This window comes from Vulpes vulpes, chromosome 9 (assembly GCF_048418805.1).
Source record: "Vulpes vulpes isolate BD-2025 chromosome 9, VulVul3, whole genome shotgun sequence".
Classification (NCBI taxonomy): domain Eukaryota; kingdom Metazoa; phylum Chordata; class Mammalia; order Carnivora; family Canidae; genus Vulpes; species Vulpes vulpes.
In genome coordinates, this window is record NC_132788.1 from 72,427,137 (window position 1) to 72,445,575 (window position 18,439).

Sequence of the window (18,439 nt, forward strand, 5' to 3'; positions counted from 1 at the left end):
CTGAGCAGCTGGAGCTAGGCTGGGATTCCCCACAGCATGGTGGTCTCAGGGTAGTTGGATTTCTTACACTGTGGCTAGCCTCCCACAGAGCACATGTTGCAAGAGTGCAAGGTGGAAGTGGCAAGGCCTCTTATGACCTGACCTTAAGAAGTCATGCAGTGTCACCTCTTCTGCATTCTCTAAGCTACTCAGAGCCAACCCCAATTCACTGTGGGAAAGGATCAAACAAGAGGTCCTTGGGAGTAGTGGCTCAATGGGGGAGGAGGCATCTTTGGAAACTGGCTACCACAACTGCTAATCGTTCTGTGTTTTATTTTCTTAACAAAAGTCTGAATTATTTGATGTTAGGAATCACGTCTTTCACCTTTTATTATCTCCACTCACTTTTCTTTCCCTCTTCCCAGAACATTAAGGGTAGAAGCACGTGTTTTATAGACAGTGGGCTGAAGGCAGGACAAGCTCAGGGGGTCTAATCCTGGCTGTGTCACTTACAAGCCCTGGGACTTGGGCAACCACTTAACCTCTCCAAGTCTGTTTCCTCATTTAGACAATATTATTGGTGACAGAATAGCTTTTTTCCTCATAGGATTGATAAGGGGATGAAATCACTTGAAAAAATAGCGAGTATACAATAAGCGACCAATAAATGCCAGCTATTATTGTTGACTAAATATAGACCACAAACTTATTATAATTGGGAGCAGTGTTGCCCAAGGGAAAAGTGAAGTGCTTAAGCATTATTTTTTAGAATGAGAGGCACCTGGGTGGCTCAGTGGTTGAGCTTCTGCCTTTGGCTCAGCTTGTGATCTGGGGGTCCTGGGATCGAGTCCTGCAACATGCTCCCCATGGGGCGCCTACTTCTCCCTCTGCCTGTGTCTCTGCCTCTCGCTCTGTGTCTCTCATGAATAAATGAAAAAAATCTTTAAAAAATTATTTTTCAGAACGAAAAAAATTTACATTAACTATGATAACGGAGGCAACTGGCTCTAAAATGCCTATTCAGATTCTATTGGCTGCAGACTTCTGATGCCATAAAGACCTAAGTTGAAGTTTTCTTGTTTCCTTTTGTTTCTTTATGTCTAAAGAGAGAGTAAATCTAATTGGCTACAAATTATGATTTTAAAAATCACAGTAAAATGGTTGTTAAGTATTGAAATGATCAAAAAAAATAAGTATAAACAAACAAAACCCATAAAGAGAAAAAATTTATATGAAACAAAAAAATGCCAATGTAGGAAAAGAAGTGTAAATCAATTGAGAGGTGAAGGAACCCTGAATATATACAACCAGAGAGCGGAATGGAGCAAAGCAAAAAGAGAAGATTGATAGAAGTATCCAAGGCTATGTCTTGATTATGTACCATTGACAATAACATAATTACTACCCACATTTTAAACACTAGGGAATCTTGTTGACAGGATTTATCCTTTTTTCAGGAAAAAAGTGACTAATGTGAACTCTTCTGGGAAAACAATATAAAACAATCCAGTTATGCCATTGTAACTTTATAGAGAAGTGTCTATAATGAGTTTACAATACATATAATCAAAAGAGATTGTTTCAAATTGCAGGGGAAACTATTTTTCTCTTGCTTAGAGCTCATAGTTTTATTGACCATTTTCTTCACAAGACTGGTTTTCTTCTGAGTGGTTGCAATACTCAAAAGGCATTAAGGAAGACAGAGAGCCCCAGTAACAGTTTTTAAAAAATATAGGCAAAATCATGGCAGTACGACCCCTCAGTGAAGAAATGCCAGGAAATGATCCTTCAGGAAAATCAAGAAAGAGGTCATTGAGTTAATTTGGGGATTTCAGTATTAGAGGAAAGTGGTGATTCCAATCTTTTTGGAAGGATAGATCTGTAGCACAGATGGCATCTTAGATTAGGGCTCTAGGAAACAGTTTTGAGGACAGTTGAGTGCATACAGTTTTGGGGGGATGCTCTTGGGAGTATACCTGTAAGAAAGGGAAGGTGGGACTGGACAGATGGAATTACAACCAAGGCCTCTGTTAATTCTATAGGAAGTTCTGGAGTGGGGATGACTTTCAAAGTTCTCCCATATGAGGCAGGAGGCCAGGCCTTTGTATCAGGTATTAGCCTTCTGGAGAGGGGTAATTTGGTGCAAGGCACTTCTCTGCAGGCAAGGGCAAGCCTCCGTGAGGGACACAGCTGTGAGCCATCAGCAGCCTAGATTCCCAGCATCCACGAGTGGTCCAAATCTTCTGACTGTTTTCTAGCCATGCACAAAATCTCTTTTTTAATTTGGGAGCGGATTACATGAATATGCACATGTGTAAAAATGTCAACATATTGTATGAACTCTTTTGGATCTGCCTTTTTGACTTAACGTGCCTATGTGGTTCATGCGTGTTGTGTATAGTAGGAGTTCATCCTTATTGCTGTGTGGCAGTACTGAGGGAATATACCACAATCTGTCTATTGTACTCTTTAAATATTTATTTATTTATTTATTTATTTATTTATTTATTTATTTATTCATTTATTTATTTATTTGAGAGAGAGAGAAAGTGCGCACACAGGTGCATGAGCTGGGGAAGAGGCAGAGGGAGACTTTCCTCTAAGCAGGGAGCCTAATGTGGGGCTTGATCCTGCCACTCTGGGATCATGACCTGAGCAGAAGGCAGACACTTAACCAACTGAGCACCCAGATACCCCTGTATATTGTACTCTCTATGGGTACTTGAATTATATACAGTTTGGGCTATTATAAATAATGCATTTATGAACATTCCTGTACATCTCTCTTGATGGATGATTACCACTCATTTCTGTTATATATCAAAGAGAGGAATTGCAGGCATATATGTATACAGACATACATATGTTTATTAGCATATACCACCAAACAATTTTTATTTTATTTTTAGTTTTTTAAAAATATTTTATTTATTTCATGAGAGACACAGAGAGGCAGAGACATAGGCAGAGAGAGAAGCAGGCTCCCTGCAGGGAGCCTGACGCGGGACTCCATCTCCAGACCCTGGGATCACGACCTGAGCCAAAGACAGATGCTCTACCAACCACTGAACCACCCAGGCGCCCCAAACAAATTTTTTAAATTTTTATTTATTTATTTATTATTTATTTATTTTTATTTATTTTTATTTATTTATTTTTTTTTTTTAGCCCCAAATAATTTTTAAAGGTAGTTGTGCCAGTATACAATCCTACTATAATCTTTAATGCCAAAAGAGGTGCATTTAGATCTGTACAATGGACTAAAAACACATTCACTTTGAATCAAAGAAAAGATTAGATTAATCATAACTAATTATGGTTAATAATTAGATTAATAATAATTAATGATTAATAATTAGATTATGAGAACTTTAAAAAGTTACATAAAAACTTGTCATGTATTTTTGGTAGATATCGTAGATCCTTTTTTCTAGTAGTTCTGCTGAAGTGTAAAGAACATGAAGGAAGGAGTTTCTCAAGAGGAACTCATGGGTCAGGTGCCCTAGATTTATTTCCCTGAAGCAGAGCCTGAGACAAGAATTTGGATGCATGTGATTTATCCAGGTGGCATTTATAGGAGAAACCTGTAAGGAAGGATGTGAAGAAGGACAGGGAAAAGGAAAGAACTGAACAGGGATATGGACTTGGGGAAAACTACTCTTGGCCTGATCCCAAAAGGAACCCTGGAGCATAAGCCATATTTGAGTCGTCAAATATGTCATTTAAGGCAGTATCTGCCTCAGATCAGTCTTCATTTTTGTGGGCCTGGATGGCAGAGTAGTGGTGGTGGTGGTGATGGTGAGAAGTACTTCCTGTATCCTCCAATCAATCTAGGTCATTTTCAACCGTGGGCAAATTTGTCCCCTGAGAGACATTTGGCCAAGTCTGGGGAGTTATTTGTGGTTATCACAATAGCAGGGATGGTACTGGCATTGGGAAGTTAAGAGGCCAGGATGCTGCTATACATCTTACAGTGCACAGGACAGCTGCCCACAACAAAGCATTATCTCCTGAAATACTTGGGGTGGACAAACACTGGATTAGGGCAGTTTTTTGGAGAAGGGGTCAAGGGCAAGCCATTAACCACATTTGCTGCTAGTGACAGATGGATTCCCTATTTCCATTAAGGTCATCTGGGCAGGGCATCAAAACATCTCCTGTAGATATCCTTTAGATATATGATGTTTAACAATGAAGAAAGCTTGGAATGCTGTTTGGTTAGCCTTTCTAAGTGGTCTGCATTTCATCTAATGGGATGGGACTAAGCATCTTGAAATATATGTTGCTAAGCCCTTAGCTACACACTACACAAACATGTTGCAAAAAGTTTACTGGTGTCAATGGCAGCCACTTTGGATTTTCTTCAGAGCTTTAGGGAACTTGTAGAAAATCGGAATTGGACTAACTCCTACCTGAAATACTCATCACTGCGCTAGGTTATTATCAGTGCTGGGCTCTTTTAACTACATAACTTGAATAGGCTGAAGGATTTATGTGATGATCAAAAAAAGTTGTGCTTACTATAAAAGGGTTTAAAAAACACTGGAGACTCATGGTCTGCTCTGTCTATATCCTGTTGGGACCATCCCTTAAGCCTCTTTTACAATCCAGTATTCATCTGTACATTATCCAAGAATTCATCCAAGCCCTCTTGGAAGCAGTTTATAACTGGGAATGGCAAAACTTAGGATGTCTAGTTTTATAGTACATACTACTGTTCTATAAAAGGATAACTTTTTTCAAACTTCAAAATGTCTTATCTAGTTTGTTTTCTAACTTTTGTATTTTTATTCCTGGGTCATGATCTATGTTTATGATTCTTTTTTTTTTTTTTTTTTATGATAGTCACAGAGAGAGAGAGAGAGAGGCAGAGACACAGGCGGAGGGAGAAGCAGGCTCCATGCACCGGGAGCCCGATGTGGGATTCGATCCCGGGTCTCCAGGATCGCGCCCTGGGCCAAAGGCAGGCGCCAAACCACTGCGCCACCCAGGGATCCCTATGTTTATGATTCTACTATTGGTTTCATTTTTTTCTTCTTTCAAAACCAATCCTCTGTTTATTCATCTTTTAAGTGTTATGATACTAACACAGATAAATAAGAAGGGTAAAATTATGGTACAATATTATTGACCAAAAAAGTAGTCAAACAGAAATATTGTAATGCTACATTAGGTGAAAAAGTAAAAATATAGAGATGATACAATTTTTGCTTAAAAATCTTTCTGTACTTTTATGAATAGGAATCTGAAAGGAGGTACACCAAAATAATAACAGTGGTTAAGGTGTAGTTTGCAAGTTCTGTGTAAGATCCCACCACTTCCCAAAAATGGCTCAGAGAATGAACTAGAGCTATAAATAGCTTTTTAAGGAAGCTATTTCCAACGTAAGTTAAAACTCTGTTCTTTGTGATAACACTGTCTTAATCGTCTATATGAATGCCACCTTCTGGAAACAAGGAGCATTTCACCATTAAAAGAGTGCTGTAACAATAGAATTTTGTCATATGGCTGAAACTGGAACTGTTTATAGAAAGTGTATTTTTAAATTTAACACTTAATTTTGAACTTTGCAGATTACAATCAAGTTTGTTAGAAGATAGGCTAATTTAATATAACCAGAGATGGTAAATTATATACACGTCCTCAATAAGGTGACCAATGAAAAAACTATTTTTAAAACACTGAAAGGGCATCCAAAAGTAAGTGTGAAGAAAAAAAAAAAAAGAAAACAAATACTGTACCCTTTGAATGACTCAAAAAATGATAAAAAATTCATTCCTGTTTGATTTTCCTTTACACCAGAGTTAACATGAAATGTTGAAATAATGTCTTGATTTTCAAGCAATTTCTATATCTAGACATGAAACTCAACTGACTCAACATGATCCATGAGTCTAAAATACATAGGTCTGAAAAATGATCAAAGTAAAAAAATAAAATGTTGTACACTTACAACATTTTACAAGAGATTACATCTATTGTTACAACATGTACGATAGATTTACATCTATTGTGTGATAACGTGCCCATGCATATGCAAACATAAAGTAACAGGTGCTTAGAAATGCATATAGAAATATAAAAAGTTTGCAAGTTTATCTAGAGGAATTAACTTTGGGGAAGTGGAAAAGGGGACCAAAGTTGGATGGCAGTAGAGGGAGATTTATCTAAAACATTCTATTTTTTTAAAATGTATTTAACTTGTGTAATTTACCACTAATTAGAAATTAGTTGCAACTGTCAGTATTTTGTGATTATAGGAGATGCAATATGTTTCTTACAAATAACAGCAGAAGTGAATCATATAGTCTCTTTATCTGTATTGCAGTCCTGTGTGTGTGTGTATGTGTGTGCGTGTACAAGTGTATGGCCAAACAGAATAAAATATCTAGGAAGTGTACAGGTCTAGTTTGTAAAGTGCTTTCACTTACAGTGTCCCCATGGAGAGAATAGCTTCAGCCTCAGATATTTCTTTGGCATTAATAATTTAAAAATATTAATGCTTGTCACCTACAGGAATGAGGTCCCCTGGTAGAAGTAAAGATTCTTTCTAGATAAGCTAATTTGAAATTATCTAGCCAAAGGCGTATCTGAAGGGACCTTTTGAGAGCTTTGCTAATTCCAAGTTTGCCCCAATTCATTTCCAATATTGGGCACCTATTATTTGTAAAGCTCATTATGGTCTACAGCAGGAAGGCTTAGACTCAGAATGTGGAACAGTTGGGTAGGTGGTAATATTGGAGGGAGGAAACTATAGTATTTTAGAGTCGGGGGCCCAGTTGGGTTTCAATTCCCATGGCACCAGGCACCACTTACAGCAGTGTGTTCCTGTGTGAGCGCTGGGGATATAGATTGCCTGCTTCAAAGAGCAGTCAGAAGGGATAAAGGGGATCATTATAAAGGATTTGACACAGTGCTGGCACATGGTAAGTATCCAACTAATTCAATTGATCCTCCTGCTACCCAGGAAATAATATATATGTTTAAAGATTTTATTTATTAATGAGAGACACAGAGAGAGAGAGGCAGAGGTTGAGAAGCAGGCTTCATACAGGGAACCCAACGTGGGACTCGATCCCGGGTCTCCAAGACCACACCCTGGGCTGAAGGCGGCGCTAAACCGCTGAGCCACCCGGGCTGCCCCGCTACCCAGGAAATAGATGAATATTTAAAGAGTATTCTTTCCATTGTTTCACACAGAGCCTCTTATTTTATGTTTATCAAGACTCCCAGAGTTAAGCAGAGTCGTTTTTTTTTGAAATTTTTGTTTTACTTGCTCCTGCTGATGTTTTTCGGAGTCCTAATTAATTTTCAAGATTCGTAAAAATTGGAGGTCAAAAAGGCTTTTGGATTTATCTGGTCCACTCACTACCACAGAGATGACTCTCATCCCTTTTCCATTGACATTGAAAGCCGGGAGGTAAATACTGTTTCCCGATTACTCTGAGTTTCTGGTGGAATAACAGGAAACATAATGAGAGGAAGTCAGGCCAAGGGAATAGGTAGGGGTTAAAAGGGAGATCAGTGAGACTAGCATTGGGAGAGTATGAGGAGCATGGACTAAAGTGTATGGAGAAAAGTGAGAAAAAGCAAGAAGGGGTACAGAGGAACGGCAGCTTGTCAATGCAGGCACTAACAGGGTTGAAGAATCAGATGTTCTGGTAATTTTAAGATGCATGATTATAAGATATGGTGCTTAACCTCTCTGAGTCGTGTTCTTTGGCGTTCACAGTACAGAGTCAGGGAGGTTAGTGGGGTGGACACTCTGTGAACAAAAATAAACAAGGAATTCAGAAGGGGAGAGAAGTAGCAGAAAAAGAGAGGGAGAGGAAAAGGGAGGGAGAGAGAAACCGACAAAGACGGAAGGGGGAGGGAGAAAAGGGAATCGGTGACAAGGCAGGTGAGAGCTAAGGAAAACCACAGTAACGACAGGGCTGTGGCTCCTGCGGTGACCGCTTGCACACAGGGAGCGTTGACAGCTTGCCAGGTACGTCGTTAGGGCTTTACTTGCATAACTTCATGTTATTCTGACCTCTTCGCCGGGCCAGTATTATCATCATTTAATACAAGAGTTATCTGAAGCATAGAGAGGTCTTGCAACTTCCCGAAGACCTTACAGCTGAGAAACGGCCGAGAAGGGACTCAAACACGCAGGTCTTCCTACCTGCAAAGCCAACAATGCCTGCCACGGCTAATCTCTTAGGATCTCGAAACAGGCTTGGTGAATCGCAGGAGGACGCTTGTCCCCGCTTTTCCGAAGTTATGCCCCTTGGTCGCATTCCTGCGGTCCCATCCTCAAGCTCCACGCCCTCTCGCCACGAGCAGCGTCCGGTCTCCATGGAGACCGGCGTGGGGCGGGACTTCCTGCCTCACGCAGGAGCACTTCCTTCTGGTGCCGGAAGCGCGCTGGCTGGCGGGTCGGCTGGGTGCCGGCGGCGTGGGTTGACCGGAGCGGCTCTGGCAGCGGAGTCGGCATGCTGACCCCTGCGTTCGACCTCAGCCAGGACCCGGCCTTCCTCACGGTCGCCATCCGCGTGCCCTACGCCCGGGTGTCGGAGTTCGACGTGTACTTCGAGGGGGTGGACTTCAGGTTCTACGCCAAGCCGTACTTTCTCAGGCGAGTTCCCGCTCTGGAAAAGCGCACACGTGGGGGGGGGGGGGCGGTGAGGAGTTGACGGATTCACTCATTTTCTTCACCTTCGCCTCCGGTGCCTGCTTACAGAGCGAGGGGGACAGGGCGGGACGGCGTCCCTTGCCTTTTCCCGAGGTTTCCGCAGCATCTGGGACGCGCGCCCGCGGCGGCTCGTTCCCTCCTTAGACTTTGTTAAAAATCCCCAGCGGGGGCTGTAAGGCGCGGCGTTGGGGCGTTGGGAGCCCTGGAGCCCGTGCAGCTTCGGTCGGGTCAGCCTGGTTCTCGCACCTCCCCCAGGAAGGTCGTACCGTCAGCCCTCGCCTGCTTGCTTTTTTTTTTTTTTTTTTTTTTTGCATTTTTTTGCATTTTTTGCATTTTTTTTTTTTGCATTTTTTTGCATTTTTCTCATTTGCAGAACCATAGCAACCGTGGTAATAGCTAACCGCTCCCTCAAACGCCTGAAGCCACGCGGGCTAAGTGTATTGATGGGTATGCATCATCTCCTCCAATCTTGACCTCACTCCTTGGAAATGGGCGTTCCTATCAGCCTCTTTTTTACAGAGGACACCGCTGGAGTATTTTCTTCTAAAAAATGGCCCATCCCTTATCCTTCCCTTTTCCTGCTTGGTAAAAATCCATTCTCTTAGTTTCTCCCTGCGACCTCTCCTTCCTGCCCATGTGCTTTCCTAATCAAAACTTCCTCTTGAGTCAAGAGGATCCAGTTTCCCCCCCTTTCCCTTAGGCCCCGACTTAGTCCACCTACTTGCATATATTGCACTTTTCTTGTTATTTATTTATTTATTTATTTATTTATTTATTTATTTATTTATTTATAAATGGGTTTTCAGTTTTGGGGATGTGGTGGTGTCTCATGTAGTTTACATTCTAGTAGGGAGAGAACAACAAACGGACAAGTAAACATGTAACTACAAAGTGTGTCAAGTGCTCCAAAGGGGGATGGAGAGCACTGAGCATTTTAATTTTTATTTTGTTTAATTTTTTTTTTTTTAGCATTTTATTTTAGAAAATAAAAAGTAGGGTACACTTGGGTGGCTCAGCGGTTTAGTGTCTGCCTTCGGCCCAGGGGGTGATCCTGGGTGCCCGGATGGAGTCCCGGGTTGGGCTCCCTGCATGGACCCTGCCTCTCCCTCTGCCTGTGTCTCTGCCTCTCTCTTTCTCTCTCTCTCATGAATAAATAAATAAAATCTTTAAAAAAAACAAAAGAAAAGAAAAGAAAAGAAAAGGGAGTCTGTTTAAATACAAAGTGGCCAAAGAAAGACTTTCTGAAGAGGTGGTATTTAAGGTAAGACATGAAGAATGGGAAGAAGATGGTGTTGGTGGTAGCAGACATTTACTGAATGTTTTACTTCAGGTTAATACTTAAGGTGGGCGATCTCATTTGATTTTAGGACAGACAGTACTACGAGGTAGCTTCTGTTATTTACATATGTTGTAGATGAGGGATCAGAGGCCCTGAGAAAAGATCTTAAATGAGATTAGGAATGTAAAATAAAAAATACATTCACAGAAATTTCAAAGTAAAAACCACTTTGCTTATGTTTGGGAGTTTTGATGAAGACCAAATAAGAGGTTGTGTGTGAAACAGTTTAAAGAGTATTCTTCACATGAACTCATATGCTTGGGTAGCAGCAGGAGCTTGGGAATTAGGCACACCTGGGTCCTAGTACCGTAACAGTTCTGGGACTTAGGGCAAGTTATTCAGTCTCAGTTTCCTAATCTGTAAAATGGGACTAATACTAGGGATCCTAAAGAGTGGATTTGAAGATTGAGATAATGCATGCATAGTTTTTATTACCAGGCAATCAGTTGTTCAGTAGACAGTAGATATTTATTATGAGGGCCTACTGTTCCGGTCTTCTCTTACTGCATAACCAATCAAACTTAATGTTGCAAAACAACAATTATTTAACTCGCTTGTTCTGGTTGTGTGTCAGGAACAGGTAAGGGCTTGGCTGGGCTGTTTTGACTTGAGATTTTTAATTCACTTGTAGTCATATTGTGGCTGGACCTGGAACGGCAAGGGCCAGAGCTGGTGGCTGGGGGAGGGCATCTCCTTTTGTGTAGTCTCAGGACCTTACTGTGTGAGGTCTTTGCATGGTCTAGTTTGTGCCTCCTTTGGGGAGGCGGAAGCTGAAGGTTTCATAGCCAAGTATTGCGGGGGGCGGGGGCGGGCAAGGCAGGTTCATGTCACCGTTTGTGACCTAATCTCAGAAATCGCATTGTCAATTCTGCTGTATTATATTGGTTAAAACAGTTCCAAAAATTAAAAAAAAAATTAATTTTAATTCTAGTATATTTAATATACTGTGTTATATTAGTTTTAGGTTTACAATATAGTAATTCAACAATTCTATACATTACTCAGTGCTCATTACCTATTTCATCTATCCCTCCCACTCACCTCCCCTCTGGTAACCATCAGTTTGTTCTCTACAGTTAAGAGTTTGTTCTTTAGGGGCCCTGAGTGGCTCAGACAGTTGGTTGGGCATCTCTTGATTTGGGCTTATGTCATGATCCTGGGGTCCTGGGATGGAGCCCTAAGTTGGGCTCCCTGCTCTGTGGGGATTCAGCTTGTCTCCCTCTTCCCCTCCCCCACCTTGTGCTTGCTCTCTTGCTTGTCCTTTATCTCTCTCAAATAAATAAATCTTAAAAAAAAATAAAATCTTTTAAAAAAGTCTGTTCTTTGGTTTCTCTCTTTTCCCTCCTTTGTTTTGTTTCTTAAATTTCACATGTGAGTGAAACGCGGTATTTTGTCTTTATCTGACTTATTTCGCTTAGCATTATACTCTGGATCTGTTCATGTTGTTTCATGTGGTAAGATTTTATTCTTTTCTATGGCTGAGTAATATTCCTCTGTGTGTGTGTGTGTGTGTGTGTGTGTGTATAACATCTTCTTAATCCATTCATTTATCGATGGACACTTGCAAGCTCACTCAGTTTTAAGGGGAGAGGACATATATGCCACAGTTGGGAGGAGTGATATGAGACAGGCCATCTTTGAAAATACAGTTCATTGCAGTATACCAGAGGTGAATAAAACCTCGCTTCTCTCCCTAAGGAATTTAGAGTCTAGTAGGGGTGGTAGGTCTGTGAACAAATATAGTTTCACTATTATGCAGTAAGAATTTATACTTACAAAGAGTTTAGGAAAAGGAAGTTGGTAATAATAGCTTACATTTTTTTAATGCTTACCTGTTTCACTAGCCACTAAGCCCCTTGCATTTTCCTTTCCTTCTCACAGTGACCCTGGGATACATTCTGTTGGTTTTCCTTTTAACAGATGAGGAATATGAGCTTTGAAGCTAATTGTACAAAGAAAGAGAGGTGGTAAATGGCAGAGCTGAGATTCAACTCAGATTCTGATTGTAAATTTAGTGTTTGTTACCATTATAACAAGCACAAACTGACTCTTTATGTTGGGCTTAGAAGGTATTTTGGTTTGGAAGATGCATTATAGCTCCAGAAACTATTAAGATCAAAGGTAACTAGTTTGTGAAGCCCTGTACCTTTGGGACCTGCCAAGTTTTGAGGAGGAGGAGGAGGAGGAGGAGAGAATAGGAAGCAAAAGGAAAAGGGGGATATAGGAGGAAAGGAGCCTAATATTTTACTTTGGAATAGAATGGGAGCTGGTCTGATACATGGTACCAATGAGTTTGAATTATTTAGTTGGTGTTAGGGAGCTGTAGAAGTTTTTTCAATAGGAAAGTGATGGTCTGGTTTCTGTTTTAGAAAAGTTCTTTTGGAGCCTTAGTGGAAGGCTGACTGAATCAGAGTAAAACTGGGCACAGGGAAATCAGTTCACTTCCTTTAATATGAAAGAGGGGGAAAATCTCTGTATAGTAATAATGAGACTTGAGAAAAACTTTTGCTTTTTTTTTCTTAAGTAGTAATTTGCCCAAAATAAATAATTGATTTGTTGTTTCTTAATTGTTTTCCATTTTAAAAATTCTTTTTAGTGGGGTGGGAGTCAGTGAATACACCTTGTTTGAGCCCCTGTGTGTCAGGCATCAGGTATATTAATGTCTCTTATTCATTAGGAAGACAAAAGTGTTGTAACAATAGTGGTAACCAATATTTATTGTGACTTTTCTTTTTTAAGTATCACTTTTTTTTTCAGTATTGCTTTTATTGGTGACTATGGAGTATTCAAACAGAAAGTTGAGTCACCTGTGATTTCTCATTTCTCAGCTAGGAAAAAAAATGTAAGTTATTTAGTTTGTAAAATGTTAAAGAAATGCTGGGGAATTGCCTTTTAAAATGGTTGATAGAGGGGATCTCTTGGTGGTTAAGTGGTTTAGCACCTGCCTTTGGCCCAGGGCGTGATCCTGGAGTCCTGGGATTGAGTCCTGCATCAGGCTCCTGTATGGAGCCTGCTTCTCCCTGCCTTTCTGTCTCTTTCTGTGTCTCTCATGAATAAATTAATAAAATATTTAAAAATAAATAAAATGGTTGATAGATTTCAGAGGTAAATGTATATTATCACTGATGGTCATTTATTATACTTTGTGCTTTTAGTACTTTATGAAACCTTATATTAAATTTGCAGATTGACCCTTCCTGGAAGAGTTGTGGAAAATGGAAGTGAACAAGGATCCTATGATGCAGATAAAGGTATTGCTTTTTGAATTTTGTTTATTCTTTAGATTCTTCATGTTAGCATAACTACGTCGTAATCCTTCAAGATTCGATGGGGACCTTTAGATGTTTTGCAAGTGCAGTCTGTCCTGGTCACATGTTATTGTTTCTTAACAAGCCTAGTGCCTACTATTCGTGGATTTCTTAATAGGTATAATTTTCTCAGTCCTTTCAAGTGCTTTACAGTTTTTAAAGTTGTTTACTGTTTCTTTTTTCTAGAAGTTTATTTTCTACTTCCCCTACTTTTAGTAAGCATTTACAAGTCAGATTATATGAAGTGATTACAAAAGATGTGGGTGATTTTTATAAGCCCTGAATGGAATTTTTCTTATGTGCTTTCAAACTTAAAACCTAATAACGCGTAGGTGGGAGAGAAACTGTCCAGAAGTGGCATTAAAGGCTGACTGAATTTTCTTTTCATGATTGATAAGCCCTTCATTTTATCTAGCCTTGAAACCATTTATTTTCCTTTTGTAGAAGCCACTGGATTTTCCTTTATCTGTGGATGTGGAAAAAGAACATATACTCGTGTAATTTATTAAGTGAATGTTTATTGACCTTAGTAAACTAGGGTAAGGGAGGAAGGATGGCATGAAGTAGTTAAATGACAAAGTTATAACCTATAACACAATGTAATTACTATGATAATGAAATATAATGAAACTGCCTTTCTAGGTAGTAAATCTGGTTTTAATTGCAGATAAGTTATATATTGAAACAAATTTATTAAAATTTAAAAGTACCCAGGAGCTTAGGAAGGTTGTGTATGTGGAAGTATTTGGGTTAACTGATATACACTTGACCCTTAAATAACATGGGTTTGAACTGTGCAGGTCCACTTATATGCAGATTTTTTCAATAAATACCGTACCATACCGAAAATGAATTTTCACTTCCCTATGATTTTCTTAATAGCATTTTCTTTCTTTTTCTTTTATTATTTTATTTAAATTCAATTAATCAACATATAGTATATCATTAGTTTCATATGTAGAGTTCAGTGATTCATCAGTTGCATATAATACCCAGTGCTTATTACATCACATGCCCTCCTTAATGTCCATCACCCAGTTACCTCCATTCCCCCCCAACTCCCCTCCAGCGACCCCCCAGTTTGTTTCCTATGATTAAGAGTCTCTTATGGTTTGTCTCCCTCTCTGTTTTCATCTTATTTTATTATTTCCTCTCTTCCTCTATGCTCCTCTGTTTTGTTTCTTAAATTCCACAAATGAGTGAGGCCATATGATAATTGTCTTTCTCTGATTGACGTATTTTGCTTAGCATAATACCCTCTACTTCCATCCAGTTCATTGCAAATGGTAAGGTTTCAATTTTTTGATGGGTGAGTAATACTCCATTGTATATATACCACATCTTTATCCATTCATCTGTTGATAGACATGTGGGCTCTTTCCATAGTTAGGCTGTTGTGGGGATTGCTGCTGTAAACACAGGGGTGCAGGTGCCCTTTTGGATCAGTATTTTTGTATCCTTTATTTATTTATTTTTTTTAATTTTTTATTTATTTATGATAGTCACAGAGAGAGAGAGAGAGTCAGAGACACAGGCGGAGGGAGAAGCAGGCTCCATGCACCGGGAGCCCGATGTGGGATTCGATCCCGGGTCTCCAGGATCGCGCCCTGGGCCAAAGGCAGGCGCCAAACCGCTGCGCCACCCAGGGATCCCTATTTTTGTATCCTTTAGATAAATACCTAGTAGTGCAGTTCCTGGGTCATAGGGTAGTTCTATTTTTAACTTCTTGAGGAACCTTCATACTGTTTTCCAGAGTGGCTGCACCAGCTTGCATTCCCAACAGCGTAAGAGGGTTCCTCTTTCTCCATATCCTTGTCGACATCTGTTGTTTCCAGAGTTGTTAATTTTGCCATTCTGATTGGTGTGAGGTAATATCTCACCTTTTCTCTTTATTGTAATAAGAATGCAGTATGTAATACATATAACATACAAAGTATGTGTTAATCAATTGTGTTATTGATAAGACTTCCAGTCAACAGTAGGCTATCAGATGTTAACTTTTTGGTGAGTCAAAGTTATACACAAATTTCTGACTGTACAGGGAGTCAGGCCTTAAGCCCCATGTTGTTCAAGGGTCAACCGTATTGGAGTATGGTTAAGTACAATGAAAAGAGTTAAATATTTTAAAATTCAGAGTAGCAGATAATGTAAGTTCATGAGGGGAGCCTAGATGAAGTTGATAAGCCCAATCAGGGAAAGAAAAGAAGTACATACAATTTGAGTATTCCTTAGACTTTGGAGTTATGTCTCTTGAGATAGCAGAGAACTTTATTAAGCTATAATTGCTTTAAGATTTTGTGTGTTTTTGAAACTACTGCTATTCATTGGATTAGATATCCTGATTTTTTTTCTCTTCTAGTCCAGAAATAAATCTTTTAAGTAGCTACAGGTTAATTTTAAGCTGCTACCTTCTCAGGCCATTGAGTTTTAGAGATTTTTGACTTGGACTTTTAATATTATCAATAGGTTAAGAGGATACTGTATAAGACTAAAGCATTCTGCAGCTTTAGCAGATTAATTTCTTATAGAGATGATAGCTGAATCAGTGATTCTGAAAAGCCTTACTTGAGCCTTTTTCTGTCCTGGTTTTTGTTCACTAAGTATATAATGGCATAATTTTGAAGCCCCATGAAATAGAATTATAATTTACTAAGATACATATTTCTTAGATGTATTTGTGAAGTCTTTGAATTTTTTAATAGAGCTAAGCTTAAAATGAATTTATCTTTAAGGAATTTTTACCATTCGATTGCCCAAAGAAACTCCTGGCCAGCATTTTGAGGGGCTGAACATGTTAACTGCTCTTCTGGCACCAAGAAAATCCAGGACTGCAAAACCACTTGTGGAAGAAATAGGTATGTTTATTGTAGTTAAGAAGAAATACAGGTTTTAAAAAAAAGAAAAAGAAATACAGGTTAATACAATATTTGGAATGCTGTACGTTTCTAGGGGAAGAAGGATAAAGCAAATAGGAAATCAGAAAAATCCTTAAGGTGACAAGGTAAGGATATCACATGAAAATGCAAAAAATAGTTCATTTGGTAACATATAATTTAAAGACAAAAAGAACTTTATCAAACCCATATGTCAGTCACGTTTTTGGACCATTCAAAACAGCATCTCTGTCTTTTGCAAAATAATGGCCTCATGAGCTTAGATCGAAAGTTTATAATCCAATGAATTACAAAAAAGAAACACCACCTAGTCAGGAAATGAAACATTTCCAATACCCTGGAATCTTACCCTGAACCACCTCCTGGTCACTTCTCCCTCCCTTCTCTCCATGTTACCATTAGCCTCTATTTTGCCTGTTTGAATTGTGTATATAATTCAGACGGTATGTATGCTTTTTTGTCTGGGTTCTTTCACTTAATATTTTTGTGGGATTTATCCATCTATAGCTCAGGTTTGTTTGCTTTCATTGCATTTATCATTTATACATCCTACTACTGATGGGCCTTTGGGTCATCCTTATTTTTATTTTTAACTTTTTGACTATTAAAAATAGTGGGGCTACACATATTCTTCTACGTCCCTTTTGGTGCACATGGGAAGACATTTTTTTTCCCCTATACTTTTTCTTCCCCAAGTTGTACCCGGGAAATCTAATACTTGAACAATTAATATTTAACACATTCAGGTGCATCTGAGGTTTCTGAGGGAGGAGTAGAAGAGGAGGATGAAGAGTTTGACTGGGAAATTGAACAGTCCCCCTATGAAGAGGCATCAGAAAGTGCTCTGAATCCGCAGTACCACTATGGCTTTGGAAACTTAAGATCTGGAGTGTTTCAGCGGTTGCAGGTGTGGTCTTTATAAAACACCTTGGTTTTACCATCTGGATATTTTAAGTTCATTTCTGCTCCTACTGGGAGGTTTTTATGAAGATTGTAGGAGATGACGTATTTAAAGCACAAATCCCAGCTTCTTGTATGTAGCAATGACCCAGATGTTTGTTCCTTTCCATTGCTTTGGCTGTTCTGCCCAGTTATACTGTGCTTACAGATGTCAGATGTCCTGTTACTTTCTTTTTTCTCCACTTCATTCAGTATTCTAGACATGAAGTTTCCAAAATACAAAACGGAACTCCTCTCTCCTCATACTTCTTGGCAATCTTTGTTTTATACTTCTGAAAAATGAAAATTATTACATGATGTCTCTTCTGTTTTATAAATATAAATGAGACCAAATGTTCCCGGTGGGAGTGAGTTTGTGTCTTTTGATCAAATTGTTTAGTTCTTGGTGTACAGTAGGCACTTTTGTCTATTTACTCTTGGTAGTGGGGATTGAATGTAATCTCTTGTTAAAACCCGATCATTTGTCAGACTAAAAAGGAATGACATCACTCTCTTCCGCAAAACACATAGGAAATGCTACTTTATTTTAGGCTATGTGGGGAGAATGAAATGGAGAGGAGAGATTTTGAACTATTTTGTCACTATGTTGTTTTACAGGAAATGCATCCTAGAACGTTATATAATGAAAGTGTTTGTGAGCCATTAACTTGGGTTTTTCATTTCTTTTTTTAAGTGAAAGAAACCACAACAACAGCCTTTTTTTTTTTTTTTTTTAAATTCCCCTGCCTGGGGGGAGGATGTTGAATCTGTTCAGAGTGTGGTTTATTGTAGTAAGACATATTTGAATCTACTCAGGAGTGGTTTACCTATGTTTTAATCCCACTTCTACATTGTTTAAATTTAGGATGATAGGCCACTTATTTGACTACAAACAAGTTTTGTCTCCTCTTTGTCAAATAGAGATAAATTTGCTCACCGACTTTGAAAGGCCATTTAGAAAACTTAAGGAGACATTGTGAAAACTCTTTGAAAAAAAAAAGTAGGATGCTAGAAAGACTTCTGCCCTTGAAAAATATTAAATGCTCTTGAGACTCCTTAAAGGGAGAAATATTGGAATTTACTTAAGCAAATAATGCCAATTAATTACCTTCAAAATGCTTTTTTGCTGAATTACAGTCTCTCTGGGTTCTCTCTCCCTAATCGCGTTGGTTGGTCATCTCTGAGGTAGTAAGAATAGAGTCAGTTTTGTCTACAGCAGAAACTACAGCAAGTGGACCTAAAGTTGTTTAGCCAAGAGCGACTCTGTGGTCAGTCAGTTCTGGGCTTACCTGTTTGGAGCTCTAAA

General features: G+C 39.1%; 1 protein-coding gene across 2 annotated transcripts in view; it reads left to right on the top strand.

The window, feature by feature from the left end:
* The first annotated feature begins 8,358 nt into the window (after positions 1 to 8,358).
* SHQ1 (SHQ1, H/ACA ribonucleoprotein assembly factor) overlaps positions 8,359 to 18,439 on the top strand; it is a 101,180-nt gene continuing 91,099 nt past the window's right edge. Inside the window, exons 1-5 of one of the 2 annotated variants that reach the window (XM_072720429.1) lie at positions 8,362 to 8,596; positions 13,179 to 13,243; positions 15,054 to 15,168; positions 16,033 to 16,155; positions 16,941 to 17,101. In XM_072720429.1, the coding sequence (XP_072576530.1) occupies positions 16,092 to 16,155; positions 16,941 to 17,101 (225 nt within the window). In that variant the 5' untranslated portion in view covers positions 8,362 to 8,596; positions 13,179 to 13,243; positions 15,054 to 15,168; positions 16,033 to 16,091. Of the gene's footprint in view, positions 8,597 to 13,178; positions 13,244 to 15,053; positions 15,169 to 16,032; positions 16,156 to 16,940; positions 17,102 to 18,439 lie in introns of both variants that reach the window. The other variant, XM_025984750.2, reaches the window with a different exon arrangement.